Here is a 24231-nt window from a genome sequence, read left to right as displayed (position 1 = left end):
TGGAGATAAGGTAGAAGCTCTTCCCTGTGAAGGTGCTGAGGCGCTGGCCCAGGGTGCCCAGAGAAGCTGTGGCTGCCCCATCCCTGGCAGTGTCCAAGGCCAGGTTGGACACAGGGGCTTGGAGCAAGCTGCTCTAGTGGAAGGTGTCCCTGCCCACGGCAGGGCATTGGAACTGGGTGATTTTAAGGTCCTTTCCAACCCAAGCCATTCCATGTTTCTGTGGTTCAGCTGGAATGGAAGTGATGGCAATGAGCCACCGTTTCATCTTGACTGGAAATGCATATATTGTATTTCTTTTATAGGAAGGTTTTTAAACCAAACTTGACAGTTTAGTTACCTTGTCTACAGTCTTTGGAACCTTAAAATGTCATTTATTGTAGTAAGATTATACTTTGCTATTCAGTTTCTGACAGGTTTGTGTTATGTCTAAGATGTGTTCTACTTGACTGAATACCATGTTAGGAGTAAGTGTCATTAAAGACTGATTGCAAAGTAACAATCCTCTTGATGGTGTAGTTGGGTGCTTGTAGCTCGATACCCATCAGAATGTTATTTCTTACGCAAATACTCAGACTGTTTTAGAACAGCATTTGGGAAGTGTTGCAAGATCCTTGAAGAGCTCCACATCCAATCCCATTGCTGATGGCAGGTGCTGGTTCTGTACACTCAACTCGAAACACAGGTAGGCTTTGAGCCCTGTTTTCCATTTCAAAGGCTGACTCAAGGTTACTTTTCCCCTTCAGAGTACCTGTGAACACAGCACGTAACCTTTGCCTCGCTTTTTCCTTTTCACAACTCCCTGGGGATGGTTTAATGAGGTTTAATACCCTAGAAACTTCCACATGGAGTCCACGGTGTAAAATAACACCCATGCTGACACTTCTCTTAGCTGGGATTTCGTTCTACCCCTTTTTGCCTCCATGGTTCACAAGGAAATGGGAGATTCTTCCTCTTAGTCTTGACTAATCTGCACTCTGATGCATGGGGACACGCTTTGATTTGTCACTCTCCTTTGGTTTCTTACAAGTAGGTGTATTTGGATACATAGATCAGCAGTACTCCAAGCCTTGACCTGCTTGTACATGTTTGCTTACACGTTCCCTATCAGACAACCTCCTTATGTGTAAGTAGACTGAAAACCAGTTGACCTCTGTACATCAAAACCCCTTCTTTATTCTTAGTACTACTCATGGTTAGTGGCATCCAGTTGTGTCAACAGCAGGATTTCAGTGCTAAGAATAGGATCTGATTTGACTATTGGGTGATTTAGTGACTTATATCTGATTTAGCATTAGTATTGAGTATGGAAGAGGAGAGATTCTTGACTGGGTGTTTATAGCGTGCTCCCTTCTGACTTCCATGCCAGTTTTTCTTGGATGAGGTTTAAGCTGAAGAGTTCATCTGAGACTGAGATGAGCTCTTAGGCAGAAGCTGTTCCCTGTGAGGGTGCTGAGGCGCTGGCCCAGGGTGCCCAGAGAAGCTGTGGCTGCCCCATCCCTGGCAGTGTTCAAGGGCAGGTTGGACACAGGGGCTTGGAGCAAGCTGCTCCAGTGGAAGGTGTCCCTGCCCATGGCAGGGGTTGGAACTGGATGAGCTTTAAGGTCCCTTTCGATACAAACCAGTCTGAGATCTCTTCTGGTGATCATACAACAGACATCTGAATCATAGAATCATAGAATCATAGAATCATAGAATCATAGAATCATAGAATCATAGAATCATAGAATCATAGAATCATAGAATCATAGAATCATAGAATCATAGAATCATAGAATCATAGAATCATAGAATCATAGAATCATAGAATCATAGAATCATAGAATCATAGAATCATAGAGCTATAGAATGGTTTGGGTTGGAAAGGACCTTAAGATCATCCAGTTCCAACCCCCCTGCCATGGGCAGGGACACCTCACGCTAAACCATGGCACCCAAGGCCTCTTGGTGCTTTTCTACTTTCCACTGAACCCATCACACTTATTCCTTTGAATTTGGATCTCTTGGATGAAGTGTTCTGCTTCAAAAGAGCTGAATGATTGTTACTTCCCCCAAACATGGCAAGAATGGGAACAAGGAAGGTACATGTTGCACAGTGAACAAGCAGATGCCATTTTCCATTTTACTGAGTGCTTTATGATGATAAAAATACTAAAATAGTAGTTTTCAGATGGATTTTTTGGAGCAAGCAGAACTAAAACCCTACAGAGCAGCATGCCTGAGACATTTAGTTTACAGCCATGCTTGCTTAAGGAGCAGGCAAGAGGAGTTTCACATAGGGAGCCAGCAGTTAAAGTTGCATTCAATTATACTCAGTGCAGCACTCTATGAAATGTTGGGGTTTGTATCCCTGGATTTTATTGCTTGTGACCAGGCAAGCAAGATAACACACAAAGAAGGAGATGTGGAAGCTGGTAATGTAGTTCTCGAAGTCAGAAATGCTCATGCACCAGGACATCCACTGATGTTTCTCATGTAAATGGTTATGTTATGAAAGCTGACACGAGGGTGGATGTAGTTGAGAGGCTTTCAAGTGTCATTAGTGGAAGTTAGAGGGCAGGAATGGGAGTATTAGCAAAGAGGGGGGAGCAGTGTGTTAAATACAAAGCTTAGTCTTTACCACTTAAAGGAGACTGTGTGTGAGATGGTGGCAAGAGCTCTAAACCAGGGTTTTATCCTCTTTCCTACACTGCCTAACAACAGAATACACGGTTCCCTTTACCAATGACTCAATGAAATCCTATCTTCTAGTGAACCATGGCTTGTGTTCCTAATGGGGCTTTTATTGTCAAGCTTGAGTTAGTTTTATACTCTTAATTGTAGAGTTATCTTTAAATCTAAGCGCTGCTCTTTCTCCTTAGTGTAACTGTAGATATTGACATGAATTCCTTTTGATTGGGGTTTTACACTTAGGATAATGCCTCGTGGCATTTTTGTAGCGTGTGTTCACTTGGAAAGCCTTTCTTCTCTTGCATGGGGAGCTAGTTGGATTTATAGCTCCATTAAGCAAGGTGAGCTAGGGATAGACTATTCACAGGGATTTTTATATCCCTCAAACTCAAAGTGACCCAGTGAGCTTGAAAATAGCCTTAAACTTGAAGCTGATGTCTTACTATTTGATCTGCTGTGATCATGACCTGTTAACCTTTAGCTTTAATGGCTCTATATAATTCTCCTTAAAAGTACTCTACTGTGGGGCTGATTGATGATAAAATACCCTTTGTGTAAGCAGCCCTCTAGGATGTGTGTTGTTTCTAGCAGATACTGATCTCCTCTATTTGTTATCTTCTGTTTGAGGGAGACTTTGGTTTCTGACGTAATGTGGCTTGTGCACAGATAATACACTCAGGATCTTGATTAGGAGCTACAGAACATACGGTGCTTGTAAAGGCAAAAGCTCATTTCATGGGGTGGGTTTCCATAAAGGTACGTTTTAGATTGTACCAAGATGACTGTATTGCCCACGGTGACCTCGCAGCCTCTGGTGGTAGGGACCAGTCAAAAGCCCATCCTAAGGAATGCAGTGTATGGGTATTAAAGGTGTTTATGAGAACTGCTTCACTTAAAGATTCCTAAAATATACATATAAAATGACATTGTTCAATGCAGACTCTCAGTTTCAGTAGTTTAGGGACTAAAGTTTTGGCTCTCTGGTACATGCAGCACTAATGACAGGATCAAGCTGTGATGCTGCCTTTGCAAGTGCTGTGCTGCATCCAGGTGTTTGAAATTGGGCAAAATGCTTTAGGTATTAAATAGGAGAAGTAAACATTGGATCTGCTGAAGTGAGGCCAGAGGCTATGGAGACGCTGCGAGGGCTGGAGCAGCTCTGCTCTGGAGCCAGGCTGAGAGAGCTGGGCTGGGGCAGCCTGGAGAAGAGAAGGCTCCTGAAGGGGAGACCTGAGAGCAGCTCCAGTGCCTAAAGGGGCTGCAGGAAACCTGGAGAGGGGCTTGGGACAAGGGCCTGTAGGGCCAGGCCAAGGGGAATGGCTTGAACCTGCCCGAGGGGAGACTGAGATGAGCTCTTAGGCAGAAGCTCTTCCCTGGGAGGGTGCTGAGGCGCTGGCCCAGGGTGCCCAGAGAAGCTGTGGCTGCCCCATCCCTGGCAGTGTTCAAGGCCAGGTTGGACACAGGGGCTTGGAGCAAGCTGCTCCAGTGGGAGGTGTCCCTGCCCGCAGCAGGGGTTGGAGCTGGATGAGCTTTAAGGTCCCTTCCAACCCAAACCAGGCTGGGATTCTATGAGGATATTTGTAAGGGCTGTAGTGACCTCTGATGCTGTAACTAACTCAAGCCTTTGGTGCGTGGGTGAAGCTTGTTGAAAGACAAAGCATCCCTTACATTCTTTGAGCCTTGTTCCAGTGTGATGGTAAAGTGAGCCTGCAGATATCTTCTGTGTATGAAGAGATTTGTGCACATTCAATCACAAAATAGAAATCCAAAGACAACTCCTTTCTTCAAAAGATTGTTCCTATTTGGAAATGAGCTAAGCAAATGGGAATAGTTGACTGCAAAGGAATAATGTGGGGTCCTGTGTTATGCTGTGATATAAGGAAGTTCTTTACTGTGAGGGTGCTGAGGCACTGGAATGGGTTGCCCAGGGGAGCTGTGAATGTTCCATCCCTGGCGGTGTTCAAGGCCAGGTAGGACGGAGCCTTGGGTGATGTAGTCTAGTGTGAGGTGTCCCTGCCCATGGCAGGGGTTGGAACCAGATGATCTTATGGTCCTTTCCAACCCAAACCATTCTGTGCTTCACTTCATGAGAGAAATGTTGCACCACGGGGAGAGTCATGAAGCATCTCTTAAAAAGCTAAATAACTTTAGAAAACATAATCCATTAGCTCAGTTTTGACATCAGTCTTTAAAAGGCTGAGTGACTGCAGTTGCAGAGGATTCCCAAGTGTATTCCATGAAGGAGGTTCCCAGGGGAAGTCAGTGAGGCAGGCTTCTTAAATCTTCTCCTTCTGAGAACAGGACTCTGTGGCGTTGACATTTATTTAAGCATCTGAATTATTGCACCTGAAATGCTTTTGTTTTCCTTGTTTTCTTTCCCATCAGGTTTCCTTTATATCCAAAAGGAGGGGAGAAGCTTCAGTTTGAATATGGAGTGTATCTTCTCAACAAAAACATAGCACAGGTGGGTACACTGAGCTTTCCTTCTTCTCTTACCTGCTGTCTGCTTAGCGTCAGTGTGTCGTGAATGTGCATCCACTGTCTTGTGATGCTCTTCTCTTTGGTGAACATCTATGAACTGGTGGAGATGTTCTTCAAACCATTGTCTTCACTTACCTTACACCTCTGTGATTGAGGCTTTCTTCTGTGGTGCTTAGAGAAGGGCCCACCAGCTGATAATGAACCTTTTCCTTTGCAAGCAGTAAATGCTGAGTCCGTAGACACTGGTTTGAAAGTTGTCAGTGTTTTCTGTTACTTGTATTCTGTCATGTTTGAGGATCCCTGCGTGTCATTCTCATTGCTGTGCCTTTCATTTGCTCTATTACTAATATAACTAGTATTCTACCTCTGTACTTAGGATCAGACTTTCCAGCTTGCGTTTCTTAAGCCTTGCAAATGTGTGATTTTATGGTAAAAGAACATTAAAGAAGTCCTCTCATCCTCCTTCCTTCTTTGCTGTTCATGTGCTTTGAAAATCATCCTTTACTTTGGCAAATGCCTGAGAATTTACAAACTTGTATTTGAGAGCTGGGCTGGTCCAGCCTGGAGAAGAGAAGGCTTCATAAGGGGAGACCTTAGAGCAGCTCCAGTGCCTAAAGGGGCTGCAGGAAAGCTGGAGAGGGGCTTTGGACAAGGGCCTGTAGGGACAGGCCAAGGGAATGGCTTGAACCTGCCCGAGGGGAGACTGAGATGAGCTCTTAGGCAGAAGCTCTTCCCTGTGAGGGTGCTGAGGCGCTGGCACAGGGTGCCCAGAGAAGCTGTGCTTTCTGCATCTGAGCCTATCCTCTATCCAGCTCACCTAAAAGTATTGAATGGAACTGGTGTAAAGCCTAAACCCAGCTGGAGCCTAGCTTCTTTAGCACTTCCATTTACAGCAGTGAGCCATTGTTCAGCTACACCCAAAGAGTACTTGCTAGCTCTGGATTCATTCATACTTCATCAATATCCCATTTCCCCAGCTTGCTTGCAAGCATGTTACACCATAAAGTGCCAAGAGATGTATTTATATTCCAACAGAAATACTGACATTTCAGCCTCTAACCTGTTTGTAAGGCTTGAAATAAGGTTGCTCTGACAGTTTTATTCATGAAATGTCGTTTTTGTGCTTAGTTTCTAGTTGGTTTTCCACTTCTCTTTTCCACCAGTCTTTTTTCCCCCCTATTTCCTACCCAGAATTGAAATCAAGCTTCTGGGTCTCTTTGTGGTGTTTGTTTTTGAAGCTTGGATTGCTTTTACCATTTTCCAGACTTCTGGTATCATGCCCGTGCTCAGTGTATTTTGGAAGATAACCTCCAATGGCTCTGAAATGACTTAAAGGCTAAAATACTATAAGATGAAGTTAATCAAGTCCTGCTAATCTTGGAAATTCACTTAACCAGGCTGTTAATATAACTTAGACTGAGCCTCTTTGTTCCTGGTATTAATAATGGCAGACAGCTGTTCACACTTGAAGACTAGTGAGAAACAGGGATTAAATACTCTTTCCTTCAAAGGCTTTGATAGCTTTCTCTCTCCATTACTATCAAATCGATGCTTTCCTCAATCTCTGCTTAAGTAAATACATTAGTTCATTCTGCCACTTGAGTCGTGATGCTGCTCCCTTTGCTTTTCAGCCTTTCATGGTTTGGTTGCTATTCTGGAGCTTGCTGTACCATTGTGTGTTGCAAGTGCTCCGTGCTTCTTCCTTGACTGAGATGATGAACTCTTAGAAGCATAGATTTCGGTTGGAAGGGACCTTAAAGCTCATCCAATTCTAACCCCCTGTCACAGGCAGGGACCCCTTCCACTGGAGCAGCTTGCTCCAAGCCCCTGTGTCCAACCTGGCCTTGAACACTGCCAGGGATGGGGCAGCCACAGCTTCTCTGGGCACCCTGGGCCAGCGCCTCAGCACCCTCACAGGGAAGAGCTTCTTCCTTATCTCCAACCTGAGCTTCCCCTGTTTCAGTTTGTCCCATTCCTATAGGACTCCGAGCAGTTAAACACGTGCTCACTCACCCGTGGTGCTTTCCAAGTCCTTCCAGTTGGTTTCTGACTTCCCTGGCATGCCTTTAAACTCATAAAAGTGAATTAAGACTTTCAGTATGTATTTGTATTAAAAGTTTCCAAATTTACACGGGGTCAGTGGTGCTGGTAGAAGCTGGAGTAGTCCTTGGCCGGGCTTTGAAGTGGTTTGTACAACACCAGTGGTTCACATGTTAATGCTTGAGATTTTATGCTCTTGAATAGAAAAACATCATAAAAGTAAATCGGGATTTTAGGGGGGCTTCTACGATGTTATTTAATCAGGAAAGCATTGCTGAAGTCCACATAAGCTGTTGTAGTCACCTTTGTTCTGATATCTGTGGGTAAATATTGCAGCTTTTTATGGTTCTGCCAAGGGGAAATTCCATTGTGAGAGCAAAACAGGTAAATAACCTAGAGAAATACACCACAGTCTTCCATACTTAGGAGTGACTTGGTCTAAAAACCTGAGACTGAACCCTTTGTGTGTTCCTTTGGAGGCTGGAGCTTGATTCGAGTGGCTTTTAGAAGATCTTGAGGGTGCTTTGAGAGAAGCTTCTAGATCTGCCCCATCCCTGGCAGTGTTCAAGGCCAGGTTGGACACAGGGGCTTGGAGCAAGCTGCTCCAGTGGAAGGTGTCCCTGCCCGTGGCAGGGGTTGGAACTGGATGAGCTTTAAGGTCCCCTCCAACACAAACCATTTGTGGTTCTATATGCTTAGTTCATATGAATGTGTGAAACTGAATTTGGATGGAGAATGAGCAACAGCCTCTTTCTTACCTCTAGACCATTACAACCTGTGAGAGAATACTTTTAAGGCCCAAAGGTGTTGGTCTTAATTCATAGAACCAGTCCTACAACTTCTTTTGTTGAGAATCATGTGGATTAGTTGCTCAGTTCCCTCTGGGTGCTGTGGGAAGGTTGGAGGTGCATAGGAGGAACAGTGCTGGCCCTAGTGGAGCATTGAGAAGAGCTTGGGTCTCCGTCACCTCCTTCAACTCATTCATCAAGTCTTGATGGCTGTGGGTGAGACACAAAGAGCCTAGAAAACCTTAAATACTTGAAAGGATTCATAAAATCTTCCCTGCTTTCCCAGATCTCTGTATTTCTGTTTTCCTTTCCAATCACCTGGAATTCTGGCTGCAAGGATTAAAATGAGTGAGGAAGAAGTGAAGACGGGCTTGATATAAAGTAAAATCACTGCAGTAAAAGCTCTTCTAGGGATACACTGGTGCTGTTTTGTAAACCAACAGGATAACAACAATGTAAACCACATCTTGCACTTGGGAGAATCCAGCTGGAATAAAAAGCAGCTCAGTGCTAGCTTGGTAGAGTATTTCTATGGAGAAACTTGCTTTGCTGTTACATTCCGAAGTCTGAACAATGTGTGTTAATTCCGAGAGTTCATAATCACTTCCATCTGTATGGGAGCACAAATTGCTTCAGTCCCCGTGGTTTCTACTTGTAAAATGGAATCCCTCCCGACGTTCACAGAGCAGCTTTTCCAGTTGGATAACTTTAGGTAAGACCTTAAATTTCCAGTTATGATTTCAGCCCTTTGACTCTTAATGAACATACAAAACGTGTTGGCTTTTATAAGGGGGTATTAGTGACTTCTGTCTCATAACATCAACAACAAAAATCACTGTAACTGCAGAGTGTTGTCAAAGGTGAAGCACAAAACAGTTGCTAAGTGGGAGCGAATGATGCTGCTCTCCAAAGCGTTAGGCACTGGGAGGTGATTCATTAGGTAGCTGGCCCCACAAACCCTGCAGCTGTGAGGATATGGATGTGTGTGGAGTACCTGAGGAAGATGAGGCTTTAGTGGGAGAATGAGATGAACTCTTGGATTGGTTTTCACAGCAGGGGAGTTGAGATTCATGGTGGAAACCTTGTTACAGTGGATGAATATCAGGGGCTCACTGAAGGTTGTGAGGGGTTTTTGTGGGTGAGCAGCAAGCACACAGCATGAGCACGCCGCACCTCTGAAACAGTTCTTATGGCTTTAAACATATGCATGTGGCACGTAGCTCATAGAGCATGGACATAGAATCGTGGGATGGTTTGGGTTAGAAGGGACCTTAAAGCTTCTCCAGCTCCAACCCCTGCCACAGGCAGGGACCCCTTCCACTGGAGCAGCTTGCTCCAAGCCCCTGTGTCCAACCTGGCCTTGAACACTGCCAGGGATGGGGCAGCCACAGCTTCTCTGGGCACCCTGGGCCAGCGCCTCAGCACCCTCACAGGGAAGAGCTTCTGCCTAAGAGCTCATCTCAGTCTCCCCTCTGGCAGGTTAAAGCCATTCCCCTTGGCCTGGCCCTGCAGGCCCTTGTCCCAAGCCCCTCTCCAGGTTTCCTGCAGCCCCTTTAGGCACTGGAGCTGCTCTCAGGTCTCCCCTTCAGGAGCCTTCTCTTCTCCAGGCTGACCCAGCCCAGCTCTCTCAGCCTGGCTCCAGAGCAGAGCTGCTCCAGCCCTCGCAGCATCTCCGTGGCCTCCTCTGGCCTCGCTCCAACAGCTCCACGTCCCTCTTGTGCTGCTGCCCCAGAGCTGGATCAGGACTGCAGGGGGGGTCTCCCCAGAGCACAGCAGAGGGGCAGGATCCTCTCCCTGAGCTGCTGCTCACGCTCTGGGGGGGCACCCAGCACACGGGGGGGTTCTGGCCCACCTTAGAGTGTTGGGGGGATGAGGGTTCATTGGCTTTGAGTTTCAGATCCCAGGCCTGTAGAAAGGAGAAGCTTTATTGCTGCATTATTGGTTTTTTTGCTGTCTCTTACCTTCACTCTCCGAGTCTTGGTTGCTTGGGCCTGACTTAAGCATGTGTTCTTCTTTACATATGAAGAGATTTGGTTTTAGTGGCAATCCTTCTTGAACTGGGTCCTTAGTGAGCACACAGGGTCTCGCTTGCAGAGAATATCTGGCCTGAACTTGTGTATAGATGATATTACACAATTTTTTTTCCCCTGTATTAATCATTATTTGTAACCCATGCATATGTGATGTATAGCCATTGAAGAGAGCATGACCATCTTATTTGTGAGACTTCCAATTCCGTTGGATATTGTAGAAGCTATCTCTGGCATGCTATTTGACAGGTACTATTCCTCATCCAGTTGCAGGATTGCTTGGAGAGGAAATAGTTGTGTTACAGCTGTAGAGCTTGTTACTTCTGGTCCCAATCAGAAGGGGATTTACTGCAGCTATTTTCCTGCATGGGACAATCATCCCCTGGGAATGGTGCTTTGGGGTTCAGTTGCTTGTCTGACAAGGTAAGTGACATTCACAGCAGCGCAGGAGAAAAGCGAAGTGACAGGACAAGGGGTAACGGGTTCAAACTGAAACAGGGGAAGTTTAGATTGGATCTAAGTAAGAAATTCTTTACTGTGAGGGTGCTGAGGCACTGGAATGGGTTGCCCAGGGAGGTTGTGAATGCTCCATCCCTGGCAGTGTTCAAGGCCAGGTTGGATGAGGCCTTGGGTGCCATGGTTTAGTGTGAGGTGTCCCTGCCCATGGCAGGGGGGTTGGAACTGGATGATCTTAAGGTCCTTTCCAACCCAAACCATTCTATGATTCTAAAGTACTTCTGGATGTGTTTGAGTTGCAGTCATACTGATCCCTTCAATAGAATAGAAGCTGAATGCTTATGTACGAGCGCCATGTGTAAGGAACTGAACTGCAGTTCAGCTCCTCAACATGAAATGAGGCAAGATGTTCAGTTTCTGGCTCTGGGAGGGTATCAAACATGCGAGAAAATCAGCTTTATCCTCGGCACGATTAAACTTTTCCATGGGAAGCTGAACAGCAGAAACGTTAGGGCTCCACATTTGTTTTGGCAATAAACACCGCGGAGCAGAAGTGTCTTTAAGCGTTCTGTGGGTATCGGTGGAGAGGCAGTGCTCATGACCCTCTGAGTGTAGGATCCTGTGACTTGCACACTACATCTTTTATGAGGCCCCTAAACTCCCATCGTAAAACGTACAGGTCAGAAAGAATGCACTGTCTGAATCTGTGGCCAATTTAACTGCATGGGGAAAAAAGTGTGCTTGAAAGAGCGCAGGTTGAAGCCAGAGTCGAGTCCCCATCTTGTAAAGTGCCAAGCATTCATTTTAATGGTAAGAGGAAGGGACTGCACCTGAAAAACCACAAAGTACCTTCTCCAGCTGCGTAGAGCCAAAAGCTGTTAGGAGAGGTTTCATTCCTGAAAGTCTCCTAGGGTAGCAATGGGCTGATACTTGGCCAGGTCATTTAGAACTGGGGAATTTACATATGGTTTATTGCAAACTTGTTGGAAGCTTTTCCTTTTTTTTTTTTCCTTTCCTATCGCCCATGCCAAGATAAAATAGGTTGAAATGAGACTGGATTAGCTGGAACAACAGTCACCCTTTCATTCAGATGAAAGCCTGCCTGTCCTTACTCATAGGCAACCTGTGCTGATCACCAAAAGGCCAGGGTGGACTTGCTGTGTGGATGAGGAGGTTCTTGGCTCCTCCAGCCTGTACTATCACCTGCAGCTTGAGCCTGGGCCATGCTTGTAGAGAGAAGCAGAGAATCATAGAATAGTCAGGGTTGGAAAGGACCTTAAGATCATCCAGTTCCAACCCCCCTGCCAGGGGCAGGGACACCTCACACTAAACCATGGCACCCAAGGCTTCATCCAACCTGGCCTTGAACACTGCCAGGGATGGAGCATTCACAACCTCCCTGGGCAACCCATTCCAGTGCCTCACCACCCTCACAGTAAAGAATTTCTTACTTAGATCCAATCTAAACTTCCCCTGTTTCAGTTTGAACCCGTTACCCCTTGTCCTGTCACTACAGTCCCTGATGAAGAGTCCATCCCCAGCATCCTTGTAGCCCCCTTCAGACACTGGAAGCTGCTCTGAGGTCTCCACGCAGCTTCTCTTCTCCAGGCTCAACAGCCCCAACTTTCTCAGCCTGTCTCCATACAGGAGCTGCTCCAGCCCCTGCTCATCCTCGTGGCCTCCTCTAGAGCAGATACAGGAGATCTGGCATCACCAGCCATGCCTAGATCCCCTTCTCCATAAGGATTTTGGGGACCACCCCTTGCAGGCATGCTCTGTGTGTTAGATCACTTGTGTACTGCGTGGCTGTCATCATCTCTCTGCGTTAGCTCTTCAGCCTAAGCTATTTAAAGAACAACTGAGTATGTGTTTAAAATAGACCCAAAATCCAGTAATCAAAAGGAAAAATGGATTCCTGATACAGTAAAGCTGACATAAACACGTGTGATTTGCCAACTTCAACTGCTTTGTAGTATATATAAGCACTGCAATTTGAAATTGGAAGCGATAGGGAAGGAGGGATTCTGTTACCAAGCCATGGCACACAGTGCTAGCATAGGGATAAGATGTAGTGTGTAATTGTTCCTAATGAGTTGAGTGTGTGCTTTGGAGGCAAAGCTTGATTTTTCAGATACAAAGTGTTAACACCTGTGGAATTCCTGGATCTCATTTGGGAGCCTGTCTCTTCCTGCAGGAGCCTTCTCACTTCCTGCCATGTTGCCATCTCTTAAGGGGTGGGAAATTGATGTGCAAATGCATATCTTAGGCTTTAACACATAAAAATGACTTATCTGTCATTAGCAAATGTCAAATTGTGGCTTTTGGGGTTTAATTTTTATGGTTTTTTGCTATGCTTCTGTTGTTTTCACTTCTCCATCCTTTGTTCTTCTGTATTATAGTTTAATATGTGCATTTTGTGCTCCCCGAGGAGCTCTCACCTTGCTATGCATCGGATTTGCCACATCAGGGCACAAATCCTGCTTTGAAGGTTTTGGGTATGACAGCTACTTAATCATCCATAGATGCGTTTCAGGGTTATTATATGCTGTGGTTGAAGTTTAGAGCAAGTTGTTCTCCAGCAAAAGGAATAACAGTATTCCAGTACCTAAAAAAACCTGGAGAGGGGCTTTGGACATGGGCCTGTAAGGACAGGACAAGGGGAATGCATCCTGGGCCGTATCAAAAGGAGCGTGACCAGCAGGTCGAAGGAGGTGATCCTGCCCCTCTGCTCTGCTCTCGGGAGACCTCACTTGGAGCATTGTGTGCAGTTCTGGTGTCCTCAACATAAAAAGGACATGGAGCTGTTGGAACAAGTCCAGAGGAGGCCACGAGGATGAGCAGGGGCTGGAGCAGCTCCTGTATGGAGCCAGGCTGAGAAAGTTGGGGCTGTTGAGCCTGGAGAAGAGAAGCTGCGTGGAGACCTCAGAGCAGCTTCCAGTGTCTGAAGGGGGCCTACAAGGATGCTGGGGATGGACTCTTCATCAGGGACTGTAGTGACAGGACAAGGGGTAACGGGTTCAAACTGAAACAGGGGAAGTTTAGATTGGATCTAAGGAAGAAATTCTTTACTGTGAGGGTGCTGAGGCACTGGAATGGGTTGCCCCAGGGAAGTTGTGAATGCTCTATCCCTGGCAGTGTTCAAGGCCAGGTTGGACAGAGCCTTGGGTGCCATGGTTTAGTGTGAGGTGTCCCTGCCCATGGCAGGGGGGTTGGAACTGGATGATCTTAAGGTCCTTTCCAACCCAAACCATTCTATGATTCTATGAATGGCTTTAACCTGCTAGAAGGGAGATTGAGATGGGATCTGAGGCAGAAGCTCTTCCCTGTGAGGGTGCTGAGGCGCTGGCCCAGGGTGCCCAGAGAAGCTGCAGCTGCCCCATCCCTGGTCTCTCACCAGAGCAGAGGACACAATCCCATCCCTGAACCTTCTTTAGGACTTCTCTCTACCTACCTGTGCACTTCTGATTGTCCTTTTGCTGTATATAGGTGAAAATCCCACGTCAGGTGTTGTAAAATTAGGGTTGGAGTGCTAAATGCTTAAAGAAAACATCATGTTTAAGAAGAAGGTGCAAAAGGTTACTTGATTGGGTGCCATGGTTTAGTGTGAGGTGTCCCTGCCCATGGCAGGGGATTGGAACTGGATGATCTTAAGGTCCTTTCCAACCCAAACTATTCTAGGATTCTATGATTCCTGCCTTTTGCACATCTGACCCTTGGTTCTGTGCCTGATGTAATGATTTTCTTTAATACCAAAGCTCAGGATGGATGAGCTCATTGGAAGTATCTGTGCCCGTGATTATAATCCAACAGACATCACTTTGTGATGCCGAGCTGCTTCAAGAAGTTATGCCCTGAACCTGAGAAGCTTGTGCTGCACGGTTTCATCTCATCAAGCCATAATGCAGCGAGGCTGGAGCTGAACAGCAAACATGGTTTTAGTTATATGAGAGGGGAAGCTTTTCTCAGGCCAGTAACTGCTCTATCTCCTAAATTGCCTTAAATGTCCTTTTCCTATGTGAGAGGCACCTTCATGGGCAAAGGGGCCCATGTAGGTTGTTCTTACAAGCCCACTAACCCCTGTATGGGTAGCCTCTGGTGATGGTTTCCCATATCCTTACTGGGACACCAGCCTCAGTGAAGCTGATATTGGAGACCTCTCCAGGGGGATATTGTATTTACTCTCAGGAAGGGTTTCACACATGCAAGCAAGGGAGTCCTGGAGGAAACACAGCTTTTGGCTCATCTCAGTGTTCAGTTCTGCAGTGTGTTCTGCATGTACTCAACCACGTACTCCTGTTTCCTTTGTTGTCCTGTGGTCTATCTCCAATAAACACTAGTGCTGTGAAACCAGAACCCAGTATTAAACTGGGCCTATTATCACATTTCAGCTTTAATAATTAGAAGAAAACGACTTCATTAACCTTTGGCAGAATATTATGAGTTGCTGAGCATGAGAATCCAGGCTGCTGCTGGGTTTGAGTAGTGCTCAGCCTTTGTGTGTTGGTGGATGTGAAGGGAAAAGGCAGCTTAATAGAATTCAGAGGGAAACGGAAGGAGGTAGAAGGGAATGAGATCTCTTATCAGCTGAGAATGTTGTTCCCTGGTCACTGCTGAAACTTTCCCATGCTTAGATTTCATGCATGAATTCCCCCTGCCTTTCAGGTGGAAGTGAGTTGGAATTCTCCAGGATGAGAGGAGAGGAAAGGGGTGGGAGGAACCAGTGATGAGAAGAAGTTACCAGATGGATTTGATGCAGTGCGAACTGAATCAGAGCTCCATCCTGACCTAACGCATGCAGACACTTAGCCATGATGTAGAGACTGGCATTTCCTAACTGTGCTATTGACTGCCTTGGACCAGTGACTTCACAGCATCTCAGCTGTTTGTTATCGCTGTTAAAAATCAAAGTAAGAGGAAAAACATCTTACTTTTAATAGCCTCTACCTTGTAAATGGGAGGGAAATCAAGCTAGTTTGGAACTAAGCATGATTCAAAACTAACAGAGTGATTCTAAGCAGCCTTTGAATTGACAGCACAGAATGGAGTTATCTCCTGTTGCTGCTTTGATTTCTGTTTGTATGCCTTATTTGTTATTGCTGAATCAAAACTGCGATGGGAGTCCTTTAATGGGCCTATTATCACATTCCAGCTTTATTAATTAGAAGAAAACGACTTCATTAACCCTTGGCAGAATATTACGAGTTGCTGAGCGTGAGAATCCAGGCCTTTAATGAAATTAAATTAATTATTAATAAATTATTATTTTAATTATTTAATTAAATTAATTATTTAATTTAATAAATTAATAAAATTAAATTAATTAAAGCCTTTAATGAAAGCTTTAAGCACGTTGGGTCAGCTTGAGGGACTATAACGTGTGTGCCCTATGGATTAATGAAGGACACGGGTCTTCAAGGGTGTTGATGTCACTTGTTTTTCTTGTTAGTTTAGTACTCTTAGAAGCACTGCAAAGTAAACATCTGCTTTACAGGGTGGACCTCTGAACAGCATGGAAATCCACTTGGGAGAGGGAGGCAGGCGTTGGCATAGTAAGATTCAAGTCAGCATTTCCATATAAATAGCTGTGTATTTGAGCACTTCCTCTTGTTTGGATGAGGGCTGTCCCTACTTGTGGCAGTTCTTTATTTGCTCCTTCTGAAAGCAAGAGTGAGGACTTGAAGACGTGTTTCAGTCACAGTGCAAGAAGTGTAAGACCTCAGTGTCCAGCCCTTGGGCAACAGCACTAGAGGAACGTGGAGCTGTTGGAGTGAGTCCAGAGGAGGTCATGGAGATGCTGTGAGGGCTGGAGCAGCTCTGCTCTGGAGCCAGGCTGAGAGAGCTGGGCTGGGTCAGCCTGGAGAAGAGAAGGCTCCTGAAGGGGAGACCTGAGAGCAGCTCCAGTGCCTAAAGGGGCTGCAGGAAAGCTGGAGAGGGGCTTTGGACAAGGGCCTGTAGGGCCAGGCCAAGGGGAATGGCTTGAACCTGCCCGAGGGGAGACTGAGATGAGCTCTTAGGCAGAAGCTGTTCCCTGTGAGGGTGCTGAGGCGCTGGCCCAGGGTGCCCAGAGAAGCTGTGGCTGCCCCATCCCTGGCAGTGTTCAAGGCCAGGTTGGACACAGGGGCTTGGAGCAAGCTGCTCCAGTGGAAGGGGTCCCTGCCCGTGGCAGGGGTTGGAGCTGGAGAAGCTTTAAGGTCCCTTCCAAACCATTCCATGATTTTGTGAAGAAGCTTAAAACACTGAAACAAATCCCCTTGGTTAAATTTACTTCCATGCTGTGACAGATGCATTCTGGCAGTGTTTTAAATATGAAAAATGCCAATGAATTTGACATGTTTAGCTTTGAGATACACTATCTCAAGCGCTGATTGATACCACAGTGCCTTTTGCACATGTTGCAGCTCGAGGGTTGTTCAGTAAACCCCCCCCCCGCCTAAGTGAGAACAACTCACCAGCCTTAATAAAACAAAGGCGAGCAACATGTGAAGAGTGCAAATAATCTAAAATGGTCTAATTTCCCCCAAAAGGTATAAACACACACAACCGTGTATATAGCAGCAGGCATTATTCCACTGATCCCCCAAGGTTGTTTATATAGCAACAGGCATTATAACAACACTTTCTGTTTTCATTATTGCAGTGCTTAGTCATCTGAAGGCCAGCCAATGCTCCTCCAGCCTCGGAGAAGTCATCCAGGATCTTGTAAAACAATTAACTGTGTCATTTGATTGAATCTTGCCTTTTCTAGTTCTCTCCCAGCGTTTGACATCCTCTGGAAGCCTGATGTAAATGCTTGGCTCCCAACCAACCCTCCGAAGTGGATTGAAAGAACACTCTTGCTTCTATTTTTGTTTGGTAGGCTTTCACATTTGGGGAGCAGATGGCCTTCTGAAATGCCTGGTGCTAGCAAGAGAAACTCCTTGTTTAGCTGAAAAGGATTCAGGATTGCTTTTGCCTGCCTTAACAGTGCGTAGTGTGGTAGTGGGTTGAGCCCACTTGTATAGGTAGAGCTGCAACACCAAGGAGCAGCTGCCTGCTGTAGAGACTAGGGGAAGTGTTAGAACTGTATGGTCTCTTCCAACCCAAACCATTCCATGATTCTATGATAAGGGCAGATTTTGATGTAGGCTCCAATATTAGGCATAATATGTATTGAAGGGGCTGGTATTTTAAGCTTTATTAACATGGGCTGAGCTGTGAGACTGCTTCCGCATGTCTTAGACCAAGATGAATAGGGCTGGGGAAACAATATGCTAAATGATGAACAGATGAAGTCAGAATTAGAGTTATTCTGTGCTCCCCAAAAAAAGGATGTTCCAGTCCAGGTACTCTGTGGTTTCTGGCTGGGAGTAAATGTATGTGCTTGTGTACCATTAGTCATTAAATCCTGCTACAAGAATTAGTGGAGGAAATGGGCTATTCTTCTTTGCACGTAAATGCAGGATATCATTATTCTTCTTAAGAGGCAGCCCCTTAGTGGCAGGAGCCCTAATTTTGGTCTTGGGTGCAATCTGATGCTACCCAGAAATAGAAAGATAACTAAATGGCTCCTTTTTAAGCCAACTTATTGGGAAGCTTAAATAGTTCTATTCCTCCTTATCTTATGGGCTGTATAGGAGAGTAACTGAGCCTTTGCAGGTTTGTATTTTAGTTACCAAATGAGGCTGCTGTGCATGTCATGATTTGATGAATAGATGTTTTACCATGGAACCGTTGCCTTTAGGAAGGTGTTGAGCTTTTATGTCTTCTGATGTGATTCTAATGTGTAACAGTCTAGGTGGCAAAATAAATACTTAGAAGGAGCTTGGATGGCAGCGGTTTAGAGACCCTCAGTGTGGAGCTGGCTGCTGCTGAGGATTGACACCTTCCTTCCAGTAGAAGTTCAAGCCATTGCACTGAAAGGAATGCAGGTAGAAACTGGGTGCTTTTATTGAGGTCCTTTCCAACCCAAACCATTCTATGATACTATGGTATTTCTTTTCCCTCTTCTTCCTAAAGAGTCTAAATCAACTATGCCTGGCTTGTTATGAGTTAACTTAAGGGGTTTGCCATGCCTCACCTACAGGTGATGCTGTGGTTGTGTTAGCTGGAACAGTTTTCATGGTTTCTGATGGAAATTAAGTGTTTAAACACTGTATTAGAAAGTGGATACAAGTTTTTAAGAGTAAATCCACCTTTCACTTTGAGAACCATTGTCTTAAATGCAGTTTGTTTTCTCTCAAGGCCGAGAACTGTGTCTCTTTAGCCTGGAGAAGAGAAGGCTCAGGGACACCTTATCCCCATGTGCCAGGAGTTAAACAATGACTACAGTGAAGCTGGAGACTCTCTTTTGACAAGAAGTCCCATGGAAAAGCCAAGGGGTGATGGGCACAAGTTACTGCTGGGGAGATTCCCACTGGACACAAGAGGGATTTTTTCACAATGGGAACAATAATCCATTGGAATAATCTCCCCAAGGAAGTGGTGACACCCCAGCATTGAACACTGTTAAGGTTGTCCTGGACAGAGTGCTGGGCATCTAGTCTAGGTCATGCTGGAAAGCTTGGAGCAGATGATCCCTGAGGTCCCTTCAACCTGGGATTCTGGGAACATTTATGATTGTCTGTGATGTTGGAATAAATAGCAAGTGTAATGTTAAATACCCCCTAGTATGATAGGCTGGTCTTCTACAAAGGTAGAGTTGCCCTTAATATAAATTTAATATCCTCTTTCTTAGAATCATAGAATCACAGAATGGTTTGGGTTGGAAAGGACCTTAGGATCATCCAGTTCCAACCCCCTGCCATGGGCAGGGACACCTCACACTAAACCATGGCACCCAAGGCTCTGTCCAACCTGGCCTTGAACACTGCCAAGGATGGAGCATTCACAGCTTCCCTGGGCAACCCATTCCAGTGCCTCAGCACCCTCTCAGTAAAGAATTTCTTCCTTAGATCCAACCTGAACTTCCCCTGTTTCAGTTTGAACCCGTTACCCCTTGTCCTGTCACTACAGTCCCTGATGAAGAGTCCATCCCCAGCATCCTTGTAGCCCCCTTCAGACACTGGAAGCTGCTCTGAGGTCTCCACGCAGCTTCTCTTCTCCAGGCTCAACAGCCCCAACTTTCTCAGCCTGGCTCCATACAGGAGCTGCTCCAGTCCTTGATCCTCTTCATATTCTTCCTTACAGGTACTTCCTGAATTTGAGGACAAAACCCCCAGATTTTACAGGAGCAGTCTAGGCAGTTACTGGCAGTTTAAACAGTCTGTCCTCCTATCAATGTCTTTTCCTAATGCTGAAGCTACTCAAATTGTCACACTGGATTTGTAGCGTCAGATGTTTGGGGATACAAGTAAAGAAAGTCATCAAGTTGGATGAATGTAGAGTTTTCCTAAGTCTTGGACAAACATGACTATGTACTTTAAGTTACATTTGAGTAGCTACTTTGTTGCATCTCTGATTAAATAACTTTGAATGCTGTTAGTTAACATAGAAGCCAGAGTGACAAAGCCCAGTAAAATATAACCTTGAATCTTCTTCTCTTTGAGACGAATAAAAGGAGTTAATCAGTGTAATTGAAAGAAATTACATAGTGAGATTATTTTTCTCCTTAAACCAGTGCCCTGAAGTTCTTCTGTTTTGAACTGTTCACAAAATATGATGCCTATCTGAAGGGGGCCACAAGGATGCTGGAGAGGGACTCTTCATCTGGGACTGTAGTGATAGGACAAGGGGTGATGGGTTCAAACTGAAACAGGGGAAGTTCAGGTTAGAGATAAGGCAGAAGCTCTTCCCTATGAGGGTGCTGAGGCGCTGGCCCAGGGTGCCCAGAGAAGCTGTGGCTGCCCCATCCCTGGCAGTGTTCAAGGCCAGGTTGGACACAGGGGCTTGGAGCAAGCTGCTCTAGTGGAAGGTGTCCCTGCCACATTGGGACTGGATGATCTTAAGGTCCTTTCCAACCCAGATCATTCTGCAATCTCCTTTGCTACACCTTGTTTCTGTGGAGTAAGTGTTGCTGATAACTGCTACAAGAGCAGGCTCAGACTGATGTCTTCCTTGTTCTCCAATTAATGTTTACTACGTGTTTTGCTCAATGGAGAAACGTTTCACACAGCACTTGGGAAAGCAAAGCTGCATGTAGGAGCTGAATATTGAAAAGGAAGTGCAAATAGTACTGTATTACTTGAGCATCATTAATGACTTACAGTCCCGTGGTGAATACACGGTTATAAACATGAGCACAAGTCTTGGCCACTTGTTCCCTCAAACTAAAACGTGTTTCCATGGATGTCTGAACCTGTAATACCCTGAAGAAACAATCTCATCTTTAAATAAAGCACTGCTTTAGCAAATGACACTTGGTTCCTTTGAAAGCTCAGCATGGGGTGGATGGAGGTGGGTGATGGTTAATAGCAACAAATGAAATCTGAACTCGGTTTCTTGGGAGAATCCAGACAGCAACAGTCACCTCCTGCTTTTCTTTTCCCACCTTTTCAAGTCTCATGAGCAAAGCATCTGTCTTCCCCCTACATTTGCCTCTTCTTAAAATTGATTTTGATGTTAAAGGGTACTTGTATGAATTCTACTGTCACCGGTCATGAGTGAGGGTTATTGCTGTTGTGTCTTGCTAGTTATTGGATGAGATGGAGTAACTATCTGTGTATGTGTGGTGTTGGCTGTTAAAAGATGTTAAACTGAAGGAAAGGTGTAAGAGAAATGCTTTATGGTTTGGGGAGGAAAAACCTCACAGTTCTTACTGATGATGCAGCCTTCCAGTGGCTGACGGGGCTGCAGGAAAGCTGGAGAGGGGCTTTGGGCAAGGGCCTGTAGGGCCAGGCCAAGGGGAATGGCTTGAACCTGCCCGAGGGGAGACTGAGATGAGCTCTTAGGCAGAAGCTGTTCCCTGGGAGGGTGCTGAGGCGCTGGCCCAGGGTGCCCAGAGAAGCTGTGGCTGCCCCATCCCTGGCAGTGTTCAAGGCCAGGTTGGACACAGGGGCTTGGAGCAAGCTGCTCCAGTGGAAGGGGTCCCTGCCTGTGGCAGGGATTGGAGCTGGAGGAGCTTTAAGCTCCCTTCAACCCAAACCAGGCTGGGATTCTGTGGTGCTTCCATTTGATATTTGCTGCACGTGTCGTGGGTTCTATCACTCAGTAGAGGTGGAGAGGTTTCTCTTTCAAAGTAGGTGGGACCACTGCAAAGTAGGAGTTACCTCCCCATCAATATGACAAGGTTATTTTAGGAACCAGACTAAAACCTGGGAAAGAACTCATGGCTCTGATGTTTCAACTACTTTTTGTCTGCCATTAGAAGGCAGATGAGTTTTTCAGCAGGCTTTACCTGCAGGTTTGTTTTGTAAATGCATCATCACCACCTTCTGTTGATACAGACACATAAGGCAGTATTGCTTTGGCTTTAAGCTGTTTCAAAGCCAATATAGAATGTGGTTTATAAAGTTAAATCACATTATTTTCTTGACATCCCAACTTTGCTTACCGTGCATCTCTAGTGTTTGCAATAAGTAAATGGATTGTAGCAGAAACAGTGGTCTTGTTCATGTTTGGTTACAGGAATCTCACATACATTCCTCTGATCTTGGCTGTTGGCAGTAGAGCGATCCCTTAATCCAGCACTTTTCATGCTATGAAACCTTAGAATTTAAGGGTGCCTATAAAAAGGAGGCGTCTCTGAACATTTGATTGTAGTAGGAGGGACAATGTGATGGTTTTGATTTGTTTTGCTGGTTTTATTTCTTTTGCCCCCAGGCTCGTGCTTTGGTTAACCAAATCCACTGTAATCCCATCAGGAGAACGTGGTGATCGAAGAGTAATTTATATTGGATGGTTGTCTTAATCCAGGTTCTGTCATTGCAGCAGCAAATCTGAATCCAAGCCCACCATACGCTTTTTCTGGGTCCATATGGAACTAATAACCTGTGTAATAAATGGCCTCTTGTTGTACAAAGCAGTGCTGAGGATGATTTTCTTCCAAAGCTATTTTTCTTTCTCAAACTCAGGAAAGCATAGAAATCATTCCCAATTTTGAGTCCTTTTTGGTCAGAAATCTTTCTAACTTGAAGGATTCTTGCTTGCATCTCTCTGCCATCAGTCCTGGAAACAGGTGTGGAGCCGAAAAACCAGATTGAACTTGGAATGGGATTTGTGTGGATGGGGCTTGAAGCAAGCTGCTCTAGTGGAAGGTGTCCCTGCCTGTAGCAGGGAGTTGGAACTGGATGAGCTTTAAGGTCCCTTCCAACCTAAACCATTCCATGATTCTGTGATTGTTCCGCGTTACAGCAACTACTTCAGTATCCATAGAATCACAGAATAGTTAGGGTTGGAAAGGACCTTAAGATCATCCAGTTCCAACCCCCCTGCCATGGGCAGGGACACCTCACACTAAACCATGCTACTGTATGTGTGCAGTGGAGGCCAGCTGTGGTTTCTAGAGGGTGTTATCTGCTGAGAACTGTATATCATGCTGATTCCTCTTTATCCTGCTAGTCTTAAAGATGTTGGAATTTAGGGGTATTTTAGTTGTCATATTTTAACCACACAAGGGATAAATTTCCCTGCAAAGTTTCCCTGAAGTGTTGAGATTCACACTTTGAAAGAGTTTTCCCCTTCCATGTGCTTTCTTTGGGAGGTATTTTTAGTTTGGGAACTTATTTAAGCAGTTTATAACCACCAGCAGTGACAGTTCTGTTGGGTACTTCATTGATAACCTGAAAGTAAGAGTAAGTTTTCATGGTGTCAGGTATGGAATCTTTTCCTTTCTGTTTGCACCCACACGGGAGTTAATGGTTGGCTTAAAGTCAGTCAATGCTTGAAGCCTTTCTCTTAGCTGCATGCATTGTATGTGAATGCTGGGTTTAATTATGGGAATAATAGAAGCAGTTTAAATGTCAATGGAAACTCTATAAGGAACAGATTTAGACCAGTTGTGTGACAATATGTATTTGTACCAGTTGATATCACTGTAATAATTCCAGCATACATTGATACGCTCAGGAATGACGCACACAAATACATGTTTGGAGTCAATGAATATAGAACATTGTGTTGAAATTGGGTCTTTCCACCTAATGGCTGTGTTTTTATTAAGCTGGGAGGCTGCTCTCCTGTTCCAGATAGGAAATGGAAAAGGTGCAATGAGCTTTAACAGGCAGATTGATTATTTTCTCTCTGTTCTTGGGTGGCTTTTAGAATCATAGAATCATAGCTTTTGCTAATAGGAGGTTATGAGCATTAAATGGAACATTTCCTAAAGGGAACTGTTCGATTATCCTACACTTTCTTTGAAAACCCAAAAAATGAACTGACCAGAATGTTCTATTCATTGGAATGTGGGATTTGGAGAGCAGTGCTAATTTTGGCTTTCTTTTTCCTGTTTCTATAGCTTAGGTATCAACATGGGCTGAGTACTCCAGATCTCCGGCAAACTCTTCCTAATCTGAAGAACTTCATGGAGCTCGGGCTAATGGTTAGATGGTAAGTGGGGGTTTTGTGATTAAACCAAAGAGGAGGATGCTGCATCATATTTAGATACAAGCAGTTAAGAGCTTCACAAGAGTTACTCATACTTGAAGATGATGACTTTCCCAAACTACAGACTACGGAAATGCCCATGATATTCTACTCTTTGTATGTTCTGTTACATGTTCTACATGAGGGACCCATAACTCTTCTCAGAGGGGTAGGGAGATGGGGGGGGAGGATGTTTGAAAAGCAGTGCTCTTCACTAGAGGGAGGTGAATTAATCGTCATAGAATCAGCTGGTTTGGATAGGAAAGGACCTT

The 24231-nt window shown here is 45.2% G+C and overlaps 1 protein-coding gene across 4 annotated transcripts in view; it reads left to right on the top strand.

Annotated features, from left to right (window-relative positions):
• UVRAG (UV radiation resistance associated) overlaps positions 1–24231 on the top strand; it is an 86625-nt gene that overhangs the window by 53009 nt on the left and 9385 nt on the right. For all 4 annotated transcript variants that reach the window (XM_080613879.1, XM_080613881.1, XM_080613880.1 and 1 more), the window contains 2 exons: positions 5053–5131; positions 23832–23923. In XM_080613879.1, coding sequence (XP_080470005.1) covers positions 5053–5131; positions 23832–23923 — 171 coding nt within the window. The remainder of the gene's footprint in view (positions 1–5052; positions 5132–23831; positions 23924–24231) is intronic.

This window comes from Psittacula echo (genome assembly GCF_963264785.1).
Source record: "Psittacula echo genome assembly, chromosome: 3".
NCBI classification, from domain to species: domain Eukaryota; kingdom Metazoa; phylum Chordata; class Aves; order Psittaciformes; family Psittacidae; genus Psittacula; species Psittacula echo.
This window is presented reverse-complemented; position numbering and strand designations above follow the sequence as displayed.